Source organism: Capsicum annuum, chromosome 4 (assembly GCF_002878395.1).
Source record: "Capsicum annuum cultivar UCD-10X-F1 chromosome 4, UCD10Xv1.1, whole genome shotgun sequence".
Classification (NCBI taxonomy): domain Eukaryota; kingdom Viridiplantae; phylum Streptophyta; class Magnoliopsida; order Solanales; family Solanaceae; genus Capsicum; species Capsicum annuum.
This window is the reverse complement of record NC_061114.1, coordinates 212,757,105-212,779,636: the sequence shown is the minus strand read 5'-3', so window position 1 is coordinate 212,779,636 and position 22,532 is coordinate 212,757,105. Positions and strand designations below refer to the sequence as shown.

The following is a 22,532-nucleotide window of genomic DNA, read 5'->3' as shown; positions in this document are numbered from 1 at the left end:
GAAATAAGTGTATTGAGAGTGTAAATCATGTCAAGAGCATCATCCTAGAAATAGGGGTGTTTGATTGAGGTTTTGGGTGATTATGAAAATATTTACACTTGTTAGGTGCTCGAAAGAGCCAACGGGTGAAATCGTTGTAGTTTTGTTGAAAGATTGACCTCAATGATCTTCGACCTAGCCTATCTTTTAGTTTACAACTAAATTTCATGATGAACCAACATCAACCCACATGCATTACATCTAGGTAGACATAATCCCAAGATTCCTCCCAAATCTTGAATTTTAAGTAAAAGTTTCATTCACCAAGTGCTTTTTAAAGTTTGTTGCAAAGAGTTTCCAAACAACCCCCCCCCCCCCCATTTCATTTTACATGTCATTTTTATTAGCATTTCGGATAATTTTGTAGTAATTTGAACACCCATAGGGTTTGAAGTTTATAATTCACTCCTTGATAGTCGAACCTAATTTAAATTGGGTTACTTGACAACAATCGCCTCACCTCTAATTATAGGAGTGAGTTGAGTATTATCAAAATGGCGCTATTGTCGGGGAGTAAAATGTAGATTTCACTTTTGTGGTGTCATTCTTACTTAGGAATACCTGGAGTGGTGTAATTTACTTTATTTGTTGTTTCTAAATCTTTTTTAGGTGATCAATGTGTAAATAGAGCAATGAGCAATAACGAAAGAAATATGGGCCCCTTCATGTCCCTCTCAATGATGAAGGACAATTGAATGAAGCGGGACAAACAAATGTAATTCGCATCCCGCCAACCAATAGGAATAGAGTGTTTTATGTGACTATAGTTCTTCTTCACATGTTGCAAATGAAAGGTTGTATGGGGGGTCTAGCATATGAGTACCCGAATGTCCATTTGAAGAACTTTGTGGAAGTTTGTGCGCAATTTAACATAGCACATATTACACAAAAATCCATCCAGCTTTGACTTTTTTCTGTTTTCACTAACGGATGAGGCATTTTTTATGTCTTCACTCACTTTCACCCAGCTCAATTATATCCTGGGAAGAGCTTACTGCAGTGTTTCTTTATAGATACTTCCCATCATAAAAAATATTTCAAAAGCGAGATGAGATTGTGAACTTCCGGTAAATGAATGGAGAATCGTTATTTGAAGCTTATGAGAGGTTTAATGAAAAGTTAGCCCAATGACCAAATAATGAGTCCTGGAAAAGATGATCCTCGAGATTTTCTATAGGGCTCTTGATCCATTAAACAAAATGGTGGTGGATAATGCGGCGGGCGATTCTATAGTTAGATTACATCATCTTGCGGCCTTCCGATTGATAGGACAAGTATAAAAACAAAATCGGGGTTAGAATACCTGAGACACCAAAGCTTCCAAAACCCCTTCTACCATATTCGTGGAAACTAATGAACAAAGAAAACAAGAAGAAGAAAAGAAGGAGAACATGGACAAAAGGATGACCCAATTTGAGTTCTTGACAAAGCATGTTATGGGTGCATCTGTGAAAACGGTAAATGCCATAGCATCGAAATGCTATGAAGAGAATGAAGAGGCAAAGAAGTTGGATGAAGAAATCCGATACTTGGCAAACTATTCGAGGGTTTCCCATCCCGCCTATCAAAGATAAGGTGGGAACCAAGGTTGGATGGATCGTGAGCGGGATCGATATTGGAGAGATCGTGAACGTGACTATAACCGTTATGTCCCTCCTTATGATCAAGCTAAATCCAATAAATCTAGTGCCATTGACCCTGAAAAGTTCAAGACCGAGGGTATGTTAACAAGGATCTTGAATAGAGTAGAAGGCAAGGACAAGATGGTCCGTGAGTTGAAGGGTGATTTCTCCCATCTCTCTTAAACAATGATATCTCACTCCGCCTGTATCAAGCTATTGGATACCCAAGTAAGGCAAATATTTATGCAATTAAATGCTAGACCTAGAGGTGGACTTTTGAGTGACATAATTGCTAACCCAAAGAATGATGCCCAAGTCCTATCAATTTTCACAGGTAGTGGAAAAGAACTTGAGAAACCTTTTAGAGGAAACGTGAGTGAGAATATGCCCAATACCAAAACAAAGGAGGTAACACCTCAAAGAAGAGAGGCAAATGATGAGAAAGAGGTTAATAAAAACAATGAGTAGGTAGTTGAAGTTGAAAGGCCACAAGTTGAAGCAAGACAAACCATCTAAGTTCCTTTCTTGTTTCTTTAATGTTTACATAAAAAAGAGAAAAATGAAAAATTGAGGAAGTTCATTGCAAAACTTAGCAACCTATCAATAAACATCCTCTTGCTTGTAGTTATCCAAAAGATCCTGGGATACGCTAAGTTGATGAAAAAGTTGATGTCCAAGAAAAACCTTATTGAAGGTGATACTATTGAGGTCACTCATAGATGTAGCGCTATCATGGATAGTAAGGTTGCGGAAAATAAAGATGACCCCGGAGCATTCACTATTCCTTGCACAATTGGGACGCATGAATTTGCAAAAGCTCTATGTGACCTTGGTGCGAGCATCAACTTAATGCCTTTTGTCATATATAAGAAACTTGGTTTTGATACCCCGAATCCAACTTCTATGCGACTCTTGATGGAGGACTGGTCTATAAAAAGGTTGGTGGGTATATTGTTTAATGTTCTTATGAAAGTAGACAAGTTCATCCTACCGAAGGATTTCATGGTATTGGATTGTGAAATGGACCAAGAGGTGCCTATTATTCTTGGTCGTCCTTTCTTAGCCATCGGGAAAGCCATTGTTGATCTAGAGCTGGGGGAGATAAAATTTAAAGTGCAAGAAGATGAGGTCTCTTTCAAAATTTAAAAGTCAAAGAAGCAAACTGCAGAGTTGTAAGTAGTATCTGTGGTGGATGTTGACAATGAGAAGATGAATGAATAGGAGTTCAAGGACCCACCTTTAGAATGAAGAAAGGAAGACGTCATGCCATGATGATAACTAAGGCGTTGGGTGGGAGGCAACCCACAAATGCCATGAGAGTGGCTCATATCCTTTTTTGTTATGTTTTTGTAGGGTAGATGTTATCTTTTGCATATGAATAACCCATGCATTTGTGGAACTATGAAGTGCATTGGATAAGCTGAACAGGGGAAAATAAGGGAGCAGAATTGCTCTGGGTTACCGCGATTGTGACCCCCAAGCGCAATCGCGGTCACGTAGGTATCCGCGACCGCAGTTTCATAACCATAGTCGCGGCCACTTCTGCCATTTAACCCCTAGTTCCCCTCATCTTCCTCACACTACCTTTCAAGATTGTAATCTCTAACTTGGGCTAATTTTTAGCCAAGTTTGTGAGCTCTCAAACAACATCCTTGCATCCCTTTGCATCACAACTCCGATAGGTGATATAAATCCATTCCTTTACTTTTGAAAATAGGCCATGGAATGCATGATTAAGAAAGGGCCTAAAAGTGTGATTGTTATGCTTTCCATGTTGTTATACTTGGTATTGGTGTGATGTTTTCTATTTGATTAAGGTGTGTGCACAAGTAGGGAAATCATGACTACCCAATGATGTGTGAAATAGGTAGAAAAATGAGCTATGCACACCAAGTGTCTGATAAAATGTTCAAATGAACTTATAATATTATTTTTTGCTTTCTATAGGGCATTCACACACGTGTTAGCATTGTTCCAATGATCTTTATATACATCCATAGTGTGGAACATACTAGTAGCTTAAATTTGGAAACAATATAAACATGTAGAGCTGACACAGAATCGGCCTCAAGTAACATGACTGTGGTCATAGACTGCGAACGCAGTAGTGAAAATGCGGTCCTCACTCGTAATCGCAGTAATTGAGGACAGTTTTTTGCCATGCCAAAAATCCTGCACTTCTATTTTTTTAGTCAAGCAGCACCAAGCACCTAGTCCAATGAACTCTAGTGATCAATATAACAAAATTTGCATGGTTAAAATGTCATCAAAGGATAAAATGTGTGCTTAGAGCTTTCAAGACAACCTCATGGATAAATATGATCACATTTGATTCATGGCACCCAAATACCACACTCTTTACTACAGGGATCATCTGAGGACAAAGCTGCTCCCAGAGAGAGAAATTTGCTAGGATAATATGCCGTAGAAATCATCGTCACTTCATGACAAACTTGAAGCCATAGGGTGGTGGAGCTTCACCTCGGATCCATGCATTGAAAATGAGTAATGGGTTCGTGAATTTTATGAAAACATTGGTAAAGTCTCTTTTTTGGACCCACTCAATATGATTGTCAAGATTCGGGGAAAGCCGGTGAAAGTTGGGGTTAAACAAATCAATGATGCTTACAGGCTCAAGAAGGAAGATATGGGTGAATTCAAAGCGAAGGAGTGTAAATCGGGGAATTGGTTGGCACAGCGGCTATGCCCCAAAAAGAAAGTTTCATGGACCAAAACTACAAGCAATATTTCCATGAACGACTTTACCTCCAAGGCTCACATATGGTTGCACATCATTTGTAGCTGAGTTTCTCCTTGCACCCACATGACAGCAGACCCAGAATTACGTGCTAGGATGGTTGCATTTATTCTAGACGGCATCCCTCTAGATGTTGGTCAACTTTTTGTTAATAAAATAGACCATTTCAAGGTCCAAGATGGTACGCATCTATTCTTTCCCTCTTTGATTATAGATCTTTACAAAAGAGCGGGGGTAGAAGAGTTTGCCAGTGATATATAGGTGCGCCCTAATGCTCCCATTTACCCCATGAGGATTAAAGATAAGGGCGCACCCGACAAAAGCAAGAAAGGGAAGATCAACTTGGAAAAGCCGGCATGCGGTAAGCCTGAGTCTCATAGGCCAACCACCATGAGACCTCTTGATGAGATTGGAGTAACTATTACAACCATAAAAGAGCTTGTGTCTAGTTTGTCCCAAGGACTGGGAGAGCCTTCCACCACTCATCATTCTTATGTGTCATGTACCGATTATGAGAAGTACAAGGAGGACAAAAAGAAGCAAGAAACTATAATTGATAAGCTTGAAAAGGCCTACTCCTCTTTGGCGGAGTCATACTGAGACCTCTAGATCACACATAAAAAAATGGTTGAAAGAGAGAAGAAGAGGGATGAATTCTTTATCAGGATGTGGAAGGGTGTGAAGGTCCTATGGAAAGTTCTAAGGCCCCAATATAGACTTATTTCTTATTGGGTGGACAGTGACAATGAGGCCCCAGTCAAGTGGTCTGATCTTAAGAAAGAGGGTGGTGATACAGAGTCCAATAGTGATAGAAACCCTTGATGCGGTTTCAAGGAGCACCCTTATCTCTTCTACTCTTGATTATTTATGTAGTTGGGACACTGTGATTTTTTAAGTTGGGAGTGTCTCTTTATTTTTATTCATTTAATTTAGGCCTGTATTATTGATATTTCTGCATACTTTTCTGCTCTTTTGGATAATTCTCATCTTTATTTTTATTTGGGTTATAATAATCGAGCACCCTGATGGTGCCCACATTTGCATGGATTAGTTATTTTGTTCTTAGTTTGCTATTTTGGTCTAAATTTCATTAGACGATATTTGCCTTCGTGATTGGGGTGCTAACCATAGGTACAGGGGAAGTCTGAGTACCCATGGCATCAACTCCATAAAATGGAAGAAAAGTCTGAGTACCTGTAGCATTGATAATTTAGGGTTGCATTAAGATCCATTGGTGAAGTCTGAGTAAACATATGGTGGGTAGCCCATACTATGAAATTCAATGTGAGATGATAGTTTGGATGGTTGCCATGATTATCAAATTATATGTGGTGCAGGTACAAAAGCAAACAACCCCCTCCATCCAAAAATTTTACAAAATTCGAAGGCATGGACGTGAGCAAATTTGTGATGAAATTTTTCCCTCTTTCTATGACTCTGAAAGTTGACTTTGGAAAAATAGTGAATACTCCATCTTCATCTCGAGTGGGTAGAACAATTGAATCCCTTTGACGACATTCGCATGCCATATGTATGAGGTTAATTATCTTCATCTCATGTGTACTTGTACTATCTAGAACTTTCCCTTTAGCCTTTCAAAGCTAAATTTTGATTGTGCTTGATTGGTAAAGTGATCAAAGGTCATCTTGTGATTTTGGGAACCCACTCTAGACTAAAAAGCCTAACCATGCATGATTATCCTTAGTACCCACTTTGAGCCTTTGGAATTTTCTTTGGCAAACTTATTACAATCCGTGACCCATTCTTTTTATCTCTCTTTTGACCCAAACCCTTCTTGAACTTGAAAATGTAACTTGAGGCTATAAGCCTAAGTTGGGGGTGGTAGGGGTTGATGGAAGAAAGTGTAAGGCCACAAAGTTGTTAATGAAATGCCTTATGAGCTTGAACCATAAAAAGAAATAAATAAAAAATGAATGATTCTATCAAAGGAATGAAATGCACGTAAGTTGCAAGAAAAAGAAATGAAAATAAAAGTGGTGAACAAAGGAAGCTATTAGTAGGCATAAGAAAATAAAGAAATTAATGAAGAGTGGCCCTTAGCCAGAAAAGAGGTTTTTTGAAAAAGTGTGATGTGAATGTTCAAGGAAGGGTGTAGCCATGTTATTCCCAAATGATATCCTACCCCATCCCTAAACCTACATTACAAACTCAAAAATTCCTTTGTGATTCCCAACCAAGTGTGGTCATTGTAGTGGTGTTTGAAAATAGGGTCAAGCCTATGGTATGGTACTTGTAAACATGGAGAATTTCTTAAGAGAGTGAGTGTTAGCATTTAAAATTTCTTGCTGCGTGATTGGTAACTAGGTGTGTGAATTTTTTTTCTTTCTTGTGGGGAGGCATGTTGTAATACCCCGTACTCTTTTCTAGCTTGAAATCGTCTAAAAAATATTAGAAGATTTCTTTGAATGATGAATCCATTTTTATACATGTGGTATTTTTAAGATTTGTACTTTTTGTCACGTGGGAAATTCAACAAACTCTCCATCTATATAAGATTCACTTAAATCTGATAACTGGGTAAGAAGTTATGACTATTTAGAGTTTCCGTCGTAAAACAGAGCTTTAATGGTCAGTGGCGCGCCACGCCACAAGCTAAAATGGATATTTTCCTTTTCCAGTGTCTCAGCACGATTTCCCCGCGTCACGCCAAACTTCCAGGTCACAAAGGAAGTGGAAACACGACGGCTTCGCATCGTACCATCCCTCAATTTCCCAGTTATCAAATTCCAGTGACACGGTGCGATAGCCCGCGTCGTGCCAGGGGTTCAATTCGGGAAATTTTCACTGAAATTAAAAGACGCGTCCAGAGTTAAAAGGTTCAATTTTCCACCCCTATTTATGTAACACCCCGAAAATTGAGTCCCAAGATGCCACACGGTGCTTAGGGTCACAAGTGACTCCAAGCTAACCCTTTCATAGGTATAACTCAAAAGCAGCTGATTTAAAACATAATTCTGAGAGAATAAAGCTGAAAATATCTCAATACAGAATTTGTTCAATACAATATTAGAATTACAAGATGACAATTCTACTAACACATATACATATACAAGAAGGAGACTAAATACATCAACCACTACTACTGTCTATGAAGCCTCTACTAGTATTGCCTGTACATAAATGGGTCATGACTCCAAACCATCACACTCAATATGGTCGATAGAAGAAGATACAGTGTCTCTGAACTGAAACAACCAACACAAGACCTTGAACTATAAGGACTCCTTTACCTGCTAACTAGATGCTGCAACTGAATAGAATAGTAGATGGGGGTCAGCACAAAGAGAATGTACTGAGTATGTGAGGGTGCATGCAACACTTTAAATATCATCAATTTCATGAAAACATGCATACAGACAATGATGACTCACTTGGCTTGAGTTATAGCAAATCATACTCTTCATACTTTCATAATAAATAGTTCAAATGGTAAAATCTCATAATCCATGTAAATCATCAAAAATCATAAATTATGATAAATCATCATAAATCATAATAAATTATCATGTCATCAAAATTCATCATGGGTAATCATAATTCATCATAATATCTCAACTCTTTGACTCAAATCTTGGAGTGACTCGGTAATTCAAGAAACATGACTTTTATGGACAGGGGAGTTTTCTATAACCGACAACCCCACGTGAGCTACGTGGAATACCAACGTTTGAAACCCCCGTTGGTGGGAGTGTCATACTCTTTGCCAGGGAGTACGACCTTAAAACTGTAATAATCACAATCGAGCTCTCTAGCCAATAATATCATCATCAAACAACCCTACGGTGGCACATAGCATTGGAGAAATACCAAATTTCCCTCTCGGTGCTAAGTACTACTCCCCGACAAGCTCAGAACGCGTTAGGAAATGGGTCTATCATAAAGGCCAAAATAAATATCTCAATTTATAATTCATCAACAATTTGTGGATTCCTAACCCCAACTTCAACTTAAAACATTTCAATCTTTTTCAACATCAATAAGGTATCAATGCATTGAACCATAACCGACTCGATATTTGGACAAGGATGTGAAGACTCAATACGTAATATTTTCAATAATTTAACTCATCCAAATCATCCGAAAAAAAAAATATCAAAATTCATCTCAACATCTATATCAAAATCAATCTTTCTCATAGTCAAAATCATCTCGAATCTGCGAGTTCAAGGTCAATGTACTCAAATGATTATTCTTTCAATTCGACAATTAAATCATGACAACAATTTTTGAAAAGCACTTGAGACCTTCAATTCATAATAAGAATACATATCCCGTAGTACAACTCAAATCACGACTTTTATCTCGAAAGCCTTTAGAAATATCAATTCATTGTAGTAGTATGCAATTCATAGCATAAATTCTCAATTTAAGAAGTAGAGTAATGAAGTAGTCATGTATATCCATATTGGAAAAAAATTAAAAGTCTTATAAATCCTTCATAAAGTAATTTGAGTGTATACCCATTTTCGAATATCATGAAATTTCAATAATAGAACTCAAGCTTTTTAAATGTCAAAATGTAACAATTTATCAAGTCATGACAACATCAATATTTTTGAGAAAATATCAAAACTCATGGTAACATCTCAAACGTTATATCTCAATATGCTCAATGATTCAATTTCGTTATAAAGAAGCTTTAAGCTTATCATAAATCTCAAAATCATTCCAAAATACCATTTCAACATATATCTCGAAATCATTCAAAATAAAAATATGAAATTTACAATTATAGATATCAAGACATCTCATTTCTCAAATATATATTCAATAATTCAAATCGTCATTGGGAAGCATAAAGCTTGACACATATCTCAAAATATTATTCCAAAATACCATCTCGACATACGTCCCAAAATCATTCTAAATACCACCTCGTGGTAAAAGTGTGTAATTCACAATGATAATTATTAAATCATATCATGAAAATATTGAGATAATCATGTAAATCAAAGTTTATTCATTCAACCATCATAATCTCATAATCGAATTATTTAGACATAATCTCACTTGCAAAATCATGTAAAACCATAATAAAATTAAAGCTTTGGGCACAAGAACGGAAGATTGCTCTTGTTCAAAACCCCACACACCTTGAAATTGACTTCTTGATTATGGAATCCTGTTCGGACAAAAAATGGGTGCTCCTCGAAGGTCTTGAAATGAGGAGTTCATTTATCGAATTAATTTTGGATTTCTACGGTGAAATTGAAAGATATTTGGAACTCAAAATGGACTTAGGGTTTAGTTCTCTCAATATTTTTTATGGAAGGACATGAATTTTATGGCTCAATATAGGTATAAATGGATAATTTTCGTCCATGAAGTGAAGGCATAATGATCAAAATGCCCTTAAAAATCAAATAATTCTCGAATCTGTCCTTTGATGGACTGTTTTGATAGTCTGAAGTAGATCAACCATAATGTTTTACTCCGATATCCAAATTGGATGAAACCAATTTCATTAGAAAGAGGACTCTCATATATTTCCGTTGATATATAGTATCTCACCCAGATCATTGTGTACAAGGAGTTATGATCGTTTGAAGTTGACCCAAAATTCACTTTTGATAGGCTAAAGTAGATCGACCATAACTTTTTTCTCCGATAGACAAATTGGATGAAACTAATTTCATCGGAAAGATGACTCACAGATCTTTCCGTTGATATATAGTATATCACCCAGATCATTATGTACAAGGAGTTATGATCATTTAAAGTTGGAGCAAAAATATGTCAGGCCTCAGTACTTTTTCCTACACGTTTTACTGTTCACAGTTCAATCAGAATGGTCGTAGTTCTATTGAAATGTTTGTAACTCATCGCTCGAGTGTCCGTTTTTTATGATCTACATATCATGGTAAAGCTTATTCGATACTCTACGCAATGGTAGGTCAACGTCTTAGAAATACTACACAAAAAATTTATGGATTGCTCTAAAGCGTAGAACTCGATACGTTTCTCACGAAATCTTTACGAAGAAAATTTTTCGGGGTACTACAATTTAAGCCCTTTAACACGAGATTCAGTTATTGAGAACCTAAAATATACTCTCTTCTCACAAAAAGCTCTCAAGAACGACCTAGGGCTGTTCATAGAAGATTCAAAATCAAGAATTTCCTCCGTCAATCTTCGTGTATTTATGAACCAAGGTATGCACAGTGTTTATTCATGGATTCCTTTCATCCATGAAGCTCAAGAACCTTGTTTTATCTATAAATCACGGTATTTATGTTGTGGGTTATTTGTAATCATATTGTTGACGTTGATTGATTTCAAAGTTGAAATCTTTGTGTTTTTTTATATTATGTAAACATGCAAGATAAAATCCATGAATTTAGTTGCTTGTGATGTGTAATTTGATGATTTCACCTATGCCCAAAATTGTGCATGCAAGGTGTTTGATAAAATGCTTGGAAGAGTAGAAATCATGCCTTATAGCCCAAAACATAAACTAAATGTAACATGCTTGTCATCCTCTTATATTTATATGGTTTTCATGATATCATTGTGAAATGTGTATGTTGTTGGAATGACCATGATATTCGAACATGAGATTATGATATGATTATAAGCATTCCCATCCATGTTAGATAGTATGATAACCATGTACTTCGTGAAATCCCCAACTTATTATATTATGGATTGTTGATGTTGGTCATGTATTCAAGAAAGTCAGGCTTTGTCAGTTTCCTTCCGTTAAGTCCTGGGGGTACTTGTACCCGTCAATTTAGTTGTATGCCTAGAGCTAATGTCATGTTTTCAAGATACTCTCAGTCAAGCCATGTTCAGTAGAATTCTATCATTCTCATGACTCAGCAAAACTCAGTAATCTCAGTAATATTCCGTCAGTTAATAGAACTCAGTTAACTCAGTCCAGTTCATTTCAGTAACCCATGTTTGGTGTCTCTTCATATGGGAGTAGAAATTAGCATCGAGTGAACCCAAGGATAGGAACTCACCTACCAGTAGAGGGTGTGATTCTTAGGAGCAATCCTTGCATTCCAGAACTACGTAGCCAGCGTAGGTTGATACATCATACCTGCTAGTTGAGGGTAGATAAGGTGGCTTAACCTACTAGTTGAGGGTTCCCAGCTTTCTCATTAGAGTAACATGCTAGTTGAGGGTCACTCACAAGTTATCCTTACTAGTGGCACAGTATTGACACCCTTCTAATCAGGGCACAGATTGAACCCCAATTCAGCTATAATGCATCATTTAGGGCATGTCAGTTAGATAACTACTTCCCATAGTTTCATGTTACAGAACCAGGACTATCAGATATAGTCAACTTAGATACAGTATGAAAGTCAACTAGTTCCATCAGATTCAGAACTGTCAGATACAGTCACTCATGTTATCAGTTATATCAGTTATCAGAACTCATTCATTAGTCATGTTAGTTATCAATAAAATCACGTTATCATGATTTCAGTTATAGTTACTATATATATATATGCATGTATTCTCACGCTCATATTAGTCAGTTAGTCAGTATTGTTCATACATATGAACCCTATGCATTCAGCCTACCTCACATGCATACCAGTACATTCAAAGTACTAACGCATTTATGCTATGGTATCTTATACCATAGGTTCAGAGACACGAGCTCCAGAGTATCAGTAGATTCTAGTCTCAGTAGAGTTAGAAGTGAGTCCTCTTCTTTTAAGGACATGATCATTATTTTAATATCTCATTAATTAATTTATTAGTTGGATTTAGTTGGGGACATGTCCTGTCAACTCCTTATTCAGACCGTCATGTTTAGAGGCTTATCAGACTACAGTATATTCAGATAGCTTATTTCAGCTTTGTTTTGGGTATGTCATACCCCATCCATATGTTAAGATTTATTAGATCTTATGTTATAGTTTTAAACCTTATGTCCTTCCAGTTTATGTTTCTGTATTATATGGTAGTTATGCAGTATATAGGTACAGATATCAGTCATGGGTTAGCTTGTGGTCCTTCAGGGTCATGAGCACCGTGTAGCGTTTCGGGTACCAGATTCGGGGCATTACACATGTGAACTAGTTGAGGTGGGTGATTTTGTCATCTTCCACACAATGAGACAAGTGGAAGTATAACATAATTGTAGTCAATATGTGAGTCATTTTTAAAGTGTTAGTAATTAATACATAGTTTCTCCCCAAAGTCTATGGCATCCTTCACTATTCCATCTTATAATGAGGGGAGTCGTTAAAAGCCTATTTGCCCGTGTGAAAAGCTTTTAGTGGTCGCAATCAAGTTTAAGTCTTTATGATCATTGAGTATTAGAAAAAGGACAAACATATTAAATTGTCTCATAATAAGAGGTACTGTTGCTTGATCACAAGCAAGGTCTTAAGTTAGGGGTGTTGATGAGTGGTGAGTTTAACACTCATTCGCACTCATTATTCATGCAAATTACCTTGTTTTGAATGAATAAATGAGAAAAAATCTATAGTTAGATGCACTAATATCCTCTCTTTGTAGGCATAAAGTTGAGGAGATCAAAAGATGTGGATTAAAGCTGAAAATGATAAAAATGGAGCAAAGGAGAGTACAGCTGAAGACCTGGACAACATCAACCTCGATTATCATGACTGCAGTCCTCTATCTGCAGTTGCAGTCAGTCAAGATGGTCAGCACAACGTGGTCGCAGCACACAACAGCGGTCGCATGGTCACGGTCGCGGATAACCGTGTGTGATCGTGGTTCAGTGGGAATATGCCCAAAGGCAGATCAGTAAAAACACTCACACGCATTCTAAGCCGTATTTAAGCAAAAAAATGCTTTCTTCTTGAGGTATTGCTTAGCTCATAAGATATTTTGAACTCAAGATTTGAAACCCTAATTGGAAAAGTGTGTAATTAACTTTGGAGGCTAAATTTCTTAGGATTTTTGTGAAGAATGAATTCTTTGGATAATCCTTATGGTATATCTCTCTGTACTTTCTTCATGGGTAGCTAAGTAATTTAGTCTTGAGATTATGTTGGGCTAGAGTGTAATTGTGTGTGGGTGTTGTTTTGCTTACATGGATTTTAGTTGTTGAGTATGGATTCCACCATTGCTTGAGCTTATGGGTTGGAATTTGATGGGTGAAAACCCCAAATCTCTAAATGGGTTTGATAAGTGAAAGCTCCAAACTCTAGAAACCCTTTATCATTCTCGAAAGATGGATTAAGGTAAACATTAGGTAACCCATAACATCCTCAAAAAAGGGTTGTAGGGGGATAAGGCAATGATGGACAATTGAGCCTATGGTTTACCACATTTTGCAATCTTAGAAATAAGTGTATTAGGAGTGTAAATCATGTCAAGAGCATCATCCTAGAGATAAGGGTGCTTGATTGAGGTTTTGGGTGATTATGAAAATGTGTACACTTGTTAGGTGCTCGAAAGAGCCAACGGGTGAAATCGTTGTGGTTTTGTTGAAAGATTGACCTCAATGATCTTCGACCTAGCCAATCCTTTAGTTAACAACTAAATTTCATGATGAACCAACATCAACCCACATGTATTACCTCTAGGTAGACATAATCCCAAGATTTCCCCCAAATCTTGAATTCTAAGTAACAGTTTCATTCACCAAGTGCTTCTTAAAGTTTGTTGTGAAGAGTTTACAAACAACCCCCCCCCCCCCCATTTCATTTTACATGTCATTTTTATTAGCATTCCGGGTAATCTTTTAGTAATTTGAACACCCATAGGGTTTGAAGTCTATAATTTCACTCCTTGAGATTCAACCCCAATTCAAATTGTGTTACTTGCCAATTACCGCCTCACCCCTAATTATGAAAGTGAGTTGGGTGTTATCAGAGTTCCATTGTGATGATCTTACTCCTGTTAATACACCACTTGATTCTCTATAAAATTACTGGTTGATATGGCTGCTCCATCTTCTGATGCCTCTTATTATAGGCGTCTAGGAAGTTGAATTTCTCGCAACACATTCATCCTGATATAGCTTTTTCAGTGCAACATCTTAGTCAATTTTTGAATGCACTCGGGTTCCCCACATGTTGGTTGCTATATATGTGTTACGTTATTCCTTAATGCTCCCGATCAAGGCATTCTTCTTTCAAAGTTGATTTTTCTCTTACAGCTTATTCAGATTCTGATTGGACTGCGTGTGCTAGTTCTCGAAAATCTGTTACTGGTTTCTATATCACTCTTGGTGGATCTCCCATTTCTTGAAAGAATTTAAAGCAGCCCACCATATCTTTATCTTCCGTTGAGGATGAGTATAGAGCCTTGCGGAAGGTTGTTGCTAAAATATGTTGGTTATGGCGTTTGTTGGGTGATATTAGTGTCTCCATTGACTCTCATGTTCATGTTTTTTGTGATAGCCAGGAAGCGATTCACATTGCACGAAATCTAGTTTTCCATGAATGCACGAAGCGTATAGATGTTGATTGCCCACTTCGTACGTGAATGCTTGACTACTGGTGTGATTTCTCTTCACCATCTTCTTACCTCTGAACAACTTGCTGATTTGCTGACAAAGCTCTTTTCTGGATTCTTTATCATCAATTGTTGTCCAAACTGTCCGTGTACCCCCCTTCCAGTTTGAGGGGGGTGTTAGCATGAAGAATGGGTCATCTGCATTAGTTGGCCCAAGTCATAATCCGGGTTAAAAGCTTAGCCCATTTAATGTAATATACATTTTACTCATATTCCATTTTCATGTTGTATATGAACTAAGGATCCAGATATTTTTAGAAGGTAGACATAATAAAAGTAACTTTCCCTTTTCCTCTTCCCTTTCTCTCTTTTTTGTTTAGGGTTTTCAGTGATTAATCCATGACGATTCGTTGAATGTTCCCTCTAACAGACTCAAAGACACTGGAGGCTAGTTATCATTTCTTCTCTGATTGTTCTTAGACTACTAACATCACAACTGAATTGATATGGTGGACTAATACATACTTAAATCCAGAGGGAAATATGAAGGAAGCACTGATGGCAACAAAAAGGGAAGCATTGGAAGAAGTTCCAACAAGAGGTGATGGCTGCAATCAGGGGGACTATGATATATATCATACATGGAGAGCAAGAAACTGAAAATTTTTCAAAGGAATATATATACAAGGTCCAGAGATAGTTCGACAGATTAAAGAAGAAACCATACAAAGAATAGAGACGTTAAACACTTCAAACAAGGCATATACGAGTAGGTCTATGCCATATGCATATACCTAGAAGGTGGTTAATGCGATGAATGCTCTTTAGGTGTACAAATTTGTTGTTTAATATTACTATTACGTTATTTTTATCAGTAAATAAGCGATATCATTAATAGGGGGAAAAAAACAAGACATCAAGATGGTGATTGGCCTGTACAAAAGTGTAGAGTCCCCTACAATTGAAATACAAAATCAGGGAATAGATAGCCGATAAACAACAGATTCAATTCCAGTTGCAAACTATTGAAATCTATTACATTGTGAAATTTCATATACATTCTCTTAAATTTGCAACAAAACACAACATCGTCATTTTCAACAACAGGACTACAATTATTTACACAAAATGAGCCTTTTTCACATATGAAAACCATATACATAACTATTTCAAACGCAAAAACTGCAATAGATTTCCAATTGCAAATGGTCAAAATTAAACTTCTGGCCCACAGTGATTACAGCCAAGCCAAGCCCAGGCCTCTAGACAAAAGCTAAAGCCCAAAAAAATCACCTGCACCCATTGACTTCTATACAGCAGCAACCAAAAGTTGATTTTTTCCAAAACTTTGTGATGACCAAGTTAACTCAGCAGAATTTTCATCAACATTCCATAGTAAAAAACTTTGCCTTTCCCTTTCATGTTTCACCTTCTCCATTTCCATTTTCTTTTGACTCACCATTTCCCAAAACAAATCGTTTTTTCTTCTTATGAACAATTCATTCAACTTTTTCCTACATCCCTCAAGCCTTGTCAAACACAAAATCAATTCAGATAAATCAAGGTAACTCAATCTTGAAACTCTGCCCGTTAACTCAACGAGTCGTATCAGTATATGGTACTGCGTCGATCGATAATCTTCCGCTACTAATATCATAATTTCATGCACTAGGTCAATTTTTTGACAATATTGTGACTCTGGTGCGTCGCAAATACCTTCCACCATGCACACCAATGATTCCAATTCTGTTACAGAATTTGAAAATCCAGTATTGTTTTCCTTATGACTTGCTATTTTATCGAAATTTATCGATAATCTTGACGATGGAGAAATATAGGAGCCTAATGTCCTAGACGTTATCATGTTACGTTCAAGGACATTAGCGTACCATCGTACCCATGATGAAAGTTGTCGCGTTTCGACGTCAGATTTATCGTAAAATCCCGAAAGATTTAACGAATTATGACCACCAGAAGAAGGGGAAAATGATGCATGGTCTTTGTATAATAATGAACCTTTAGCCATAATGTTATGAAAAATGAATAGACATTTTAGGGCAACGTACGGATTGTTAGTGCTATGAAGGCGGTCCATGATCGCGTTGATGCACGCGTATATGGCGGGGAGAGAGTGGTCCCCGGCTGATATGATGGCGGAGATGCGGTGGTTCCTTGGCGGAGATGCGGAGGCGTGTGTGGTGGCGCGTATAACCGTAACTTGAATCGATGAAATGCTACGTTTTGTTGATAAATTGGCTTTGATAAGGGAAGCTTTGTCTTTCAAAATACCAATAATGTCCCTGAGTTTTCTTTTACTGCTCATAGCTTTTGAGGTTTTTTGGGCCCCTTTCTTGGGGGCTTTTTAGAGAGAGAGAAAAAAAATTTTGTGGAAAAGAAAGAGGAAGGGAATTAAGAAGATGCAAAAAGAGTGTATAAGACGTGTATATATACCAAATTCTTGAAACGTTGTGAATTGCTTTAATTTGAAGTTTCAAAGTTTCTACATATCCGTGTTTGAAATTTGAATTGATGTAATGAGAAAGTGACATTATGACTTTATTTAGTTAATTAATTATATGATATGATGAATGGTTCGAACGACAAATAAAAAAGTCCGACCAACAAAGTGTATAAAATATAAGAATTTTTATCTTTTTTTTAGAGAATTATTAGAAAGATATTTATATTCAGTGTCTGTATACTTGATTTACGTAAGAAAAGTCGATCTACTTATACATTTTCACAATATGATTTGTAGATGGATTTTGATCTAAACTATGTTTATCTGAGCATTTACTTCCTAAATTAATGTTTAGCTGTAATATTTTTCAGCGATGTTGGCCTATTATATATGTACAAAGATATTTTTATTAAAAAGAATTATCATTTGAACACACATAGGTGAGAAGATTTCTTGCAAATTGATATTACATAACATGGGAGAAACAGTTTTTTAAAATTTTCTTTAGGTCTTTTAACAAGAAATTTTTATTTTTACACGCAACATATTTAAAATTTTCATTTTCCTTCTATTTAAATTATATAACACAACATATTTAAAATAGCCTTTTTCCTTCTATTCAAATTATATAACACAAAATATTTAAAATAGTCATTTTCCTTCCATTCAAATTGTATAAAAAGGTAAGTGATCTCATTTTCTCAAATGATACCATCAGCATAGATTGATATGCTCTCTGACGAGTTAATTAGTAAGGATAATTCCAACACGTAGCTTGATTACTAAAAAGGATACCTTGATGAGAATGTTATAGATTTCTTGATTTAAGCACCTACAACTTAAAATGGATTATTCGGCCAGAATTTTTTTACTTTTTTATTAAAAATTATTTCACTTTATTGAAAATCGTAGTATATGATGAGAAGAATTTCAAATACAATTTGGAATTATATTTGGAAAAGTGAAAACAAGCTAAACTTGTTTTCACTTTTACTTCTCTCACAAAAGTAAAAAACAACTCCAATTTATATTCATGATCAAACACAACTCCAAACTTCAAAGTGCAATTGTAGCTACGTGGAAGCCAGCTGCTTAAAGACAAGCCTCTAACCATTCCGCTATTCCTGTTGTAGGTTGAAAAAGTTGTTAAGAAGAATAGTTTTTTTCTCTTGCGACATTCTAAATTTCAACTCCCAAAAATTTTAATTTGCATAACCAAACACCTACCAAGAAGATTTTATTTCATTACGAAAAATTAAATTAAAACTAGTTGTAATAAGTTTTCTCAAGTGTCAACTCATTTAGTATTAGTCTACACTCTACACAAGTTTTCTATGCGTACCTACCTTTTTTTTCAGTTAAATGTGATTGTATTCAAATTATTTGTAAGGACAAACTAACAAATGGATATGAGCAAGTGGACTTGTAATTGTAGGTAAGGAAAAGGTCAGAAATACATAGGCATTGACTTTTAAGTTTAGTTTCGGAATTTGGGGAAAATGATTTTCTAGACTTCTACTAAAAAAATTTAGTTATATTATATTTTTTTTGTAAAAGATTTTTATTTTTACAAAAGATCTTCTAGAAATTGAAAGTGAAAGGTCATTTCCTCCATTCAATTTATAAAAGGGCGAGAAATTAGGATTTTATGTGTACCTCTAATTATAATTAAGCTTAATAAGGAGTCACCTTAACCTATATGTGGAGTAATAATTGAAACATTTTTCCATAAAAATCGGCCCTATGTGACAAGTGAACGACGAAGTCCACTGTTTTGCGTTGAAAAACTAGAAGATCTCTCATATATAATCATACTTCATTTAGATTCCATGACTTTGATTGAAATTGGAAGAAACGTGATGGAAATTGCGAAACGATTTACTCTTTCAATAAGTCAAGTTTACCTTTGTTGTTGTTGTAAATGTCAAAGAAACTTCATCAAAAGAATAACATAAGCTATAAGTCATATTCCTAGTGCATAAAATTTGTAAAGTTAATCACTTCGAAACAATTTCAAACATACAGATAAGGTTTTTATTATTTTTGTCTGAACTTCATTCATATATAACTTCAAACATCATAAATTTGAAATTATTTACTTAGTTGAGTACAGATTAAACAACAGTATCCGAATAAAATACCACAGAGACTTGTTGATGAAAAGGTTCTCAGACTTCTCTCTCAAACGAAAAAAATCAAGAACATGATTTGTTCGTGCAAGCCCAATGTTATAAAAGGTCGAAGTAAACAAACCTAAAGTGCAAGTCCAACTCAAAACCCATGCGACATATATAAGGCCCAATAACACAGCCAAGCAAAACCCAATCAAAAAGCTTCAATCCATCAAACTTAACTTTGAAATAGAGAGGGGAACAGGAAGATTTAAAGTTAAATTATTAACATAACATCATCTAGGGTTAGTTATGTGCTATCACCAGTACTTTATCGATTTTTACAAGATCATGAATGTAGTCTTGTACATTTTTATGATTGCTATACTCTAATATAAAGTAATCTCAGCTCAAAATAAAGTGTGTCAAGATCGAATGACATGATGTCAATTCTTGTTTATAATTCTTGTTTATAGTAGAATGATGTGTAACTCCACTTTATAAAAGAGTTACACACATTAACTTTCACTTTATGAAAGAGTTGCATAACTATTCTTATGTTAATTAGGGAGTTGCATTTTATTTCATACATTAACTTGGTAACTTATGCATCATCCATCGTGGCGTATTACATTAGTTCTAACCAAGGATAATTCAAATCAAAATATCTAAAGTTGTTGCAGATGTGATATACACCTTACTTGTTGCTAAAGTTATCATCATAAATCATAATCAATTTTGGTGAATAAGGCCATGAAAAGAAATATTACCAATTCCGTAGAATGATTATAAGGTGGTACGTACTAGAAATTCATTGGCCTTTATGCATCAAGCAATAAAATTGACCCTAAAACAGATGAAATAAACTTCATTTCCATTCTTTGCTTCCGTCAAAAATTGAAATTATAACATTACAATATCATACCTGAAAAATTCAAAATTTGAGTATTTACAAAATTAGCGTAACAAAATTAAGGTTTTAAAAAAGAATATCATATAATTATGTAGTTAATTACTCGGACTGCCTGATCTAAGTTTGTTAAACGATCGTTCACCAGTATTATCTTTTTCGAATACCCGATCAAACGGCAACTTAACGGACTTATACAGATTTTTAGGAACCGCCATTATATCATCTCCGGTTCCGTTACCATCCTTAGATGACCGGGTTGAACCGGCTCTCCAAAAGAAAGGTGGAGTTGTTGTAAACCCCCACCGGTCCACCCGGCCCTCCTCATTGAACCGCTCGTAATCTTCATGATTAATCCGTAATGAACCGGCTCCAACACTACTACTTCTGTACCCTTTTGTCACACTTCTTTCCCCTGGAAATAATAACGAGTTGTTTTGTGCTCGAAATGAATTTGAATTAATTAATTTGTTACGAACCTCTTCTGGTAACCTTAACGTAAACCGCTCCACATCTTCTCCGGGTTGTACCGGTGAGTGACCGGTCGAGTGAGACCTAGGAAATTTCCCTGTAATTTTCTGTCGTTTCCAATTTGCCCTTGGTGGACGATTATGTACAGGCGTTTGTACTATATTTATCACTTCAGGTGAACCAATGCTGTTGATATCTATCACTGTGTCATTCACCTCATGGACCTGATTACTGAATTCCAGGTCAGGTGATCCACCTGACCTGGAATTCAGTAAGTGGCCCACTGGGTCAGGGATTAAATTGGCACGACAAACAGGGCAAGTGACGTGAGAAAGTAACCAAGTGTCGATGCAACATGGGTGAAACACATGAGAGCATTTAGGAAGAAGTCGAAGAGATTCAACATCTTCAAATTCGTTTAAGCAAATAGCACACTCTAATGCTGATTTCCCAATTTTGAGATCCTTAACATCTGAGTAAAGGAACATAGGGAAAGATGCAATTACAGCTATGTCTAGACCACGCGCTCGAGCGCCGCGTTGCCTAGAATCTTCGTCACCAAATTCGAAGTCGATGGCGAAGCGGCGCTCAGCGCATTGACGTACGTAGACTGAAACAATGCCCATCGCGAAAAACACACTTATAAGTGTAACTAGAATGATAGCCGTTGGTGGATTGATTTTTATTTTCGTGTCGAATGAAAATGGTGGTGGTGGTGATGACAGTGTGTCTGTCTGCGCTGTGGCACGTGCCGCAACGAGAAGACAAAAACAGAGGGAAATCGCGCAAAATTCATGGCTGAGGTCGATTATTTTCTTCATCTAAGTACAATGAAATTATACAAAAAAAAAAAAAAAAAAAAAAAAAAAGAATATATAAATTCAGATGAATGATGGACAAGTAATGGACATTTGGTATTGGTAATACTTAATAATGAGCTAGCTAATTAGAGGAAAATATTGATGATATCTTAGTGGAGTGCCGGACGTGGAATAAAGAATATATAAGGAGAGACATTTTAGTTAAGGACGTGGGGCTAGGAGGTTTCGTTTGTTCGAAGGGAGATGGAGATAATGACTTGTTTTGACTGAGTTGAGTGAGTTGGTGGTGGGAGCCTTTTTCATAAAAAAAAAATATATATATATATGGAAACTAAACGTCATCGATAACTTAAAGATAATTAATTAACTGAATTATTAATAACAATAAAATTATTTTCATGGTTGGGCAAAACTCTACAAATATATGCATGTATTAGTTATGATGAGTATTACTAATGTCAGCTAGTATTAGTTATTCTATCATCTCTCTTCACATAAGATATAATTAATCAGTTCACTCATAACTTATATATGGAGTATAAGTTATGAGAATTTTTAAATTTCAGACTAAACGTCATATTAATTTTATACATGAATAACTTCTTTCCTAACTAGCTATCAAATATTATATAACTTATACAAAAATTAATACATACATATAAGGTTTTCTTTACTAGCTTCGAAACCACCTCTAATGTTTCTCTAACTTTATTCATATGTTATATTTTATTTTATATTTTTAAAAGTATAATTTCACCTCTGGTTAAGGGGGTAATTAACTGTTAGAGATTTTATCCTATCAATAGAAGAGTTATGCATTATGGTCTCGATGTGCTTTAATTTGTGATTTAATCTTAGTTGGATGTTGACAATGAAGAAAAAGAAAGAAGGAATAATTGGTTCGTGGCACTCATGTTTCCTACTAATTA

At 35.9% G+C, this 22,532-nt stretch overlaps 3 protein-coding genes across 3 annotated transcripts; 1 reads left to right on the top strand and 2 right to left on the bottom strand.

The window, feature by feature from the left end:
* The first annotated feature begins 1,631 nt into the window (after nucleotides 1-1,631).
* On the top strand, nucleotides 1,632-2,807 carry LOC107868683. The gene is made up of 2 exons (XM_016715352.1): nucleotides 1,632-1,758; nucleotides 2,287-2,807. The coding sequence occupies exons 1-2, from the start codon at nucleotides 1,632-1,634 to the stop codon at nucleotides 2,805-2,807; spliced, it is 648 nt and encodes a 215-aa protein (XP_016570838.1).
* Nucleotides 2,808-15,817: 13,010 nt separating this feature from the next.
* On the bottom strand, nucleotides 15,818-17,288 carry LOC107867424 (putative clathrin assembly protein At4g40080). Its single transcript, XM_016713653.2, has one exon. The coding sequence runs from the start codon at nucleotides 17,150-17,152 to the stop codon at nucleotides 16,139-16,141; it is 1,014 nt and encodes a 337-aa protein (XP_016569139.1). The 5' UTR covers nucleotides 17,153-17,288; the 3' UTR covers nucleotides 15,818-16,138.
* Nucleotides 17,289-19,589: 2,301 nt separating this feature from the next.
* Nucleotides 19,590-21,760, bottom strand: LOC107867423 (E3 ubiquitin-protein ligase ATL15-like). The gene has a single exon (XM_016713652.2). The coding sequence runs from the start codon at nucleotides 21,601-21,603 to the stop codon at nucleotides 20,410-20,412; it is 1,194 nt and encodes a 397-aa protein (XP_016569138.2). The 5' UTR covers nucleotides 21,604-21,760; the 3' UTR covers nucleotides 19,590-20,409.
* Nucleotides 21,761-22,532: the final 772 nt, after the last annotated feature.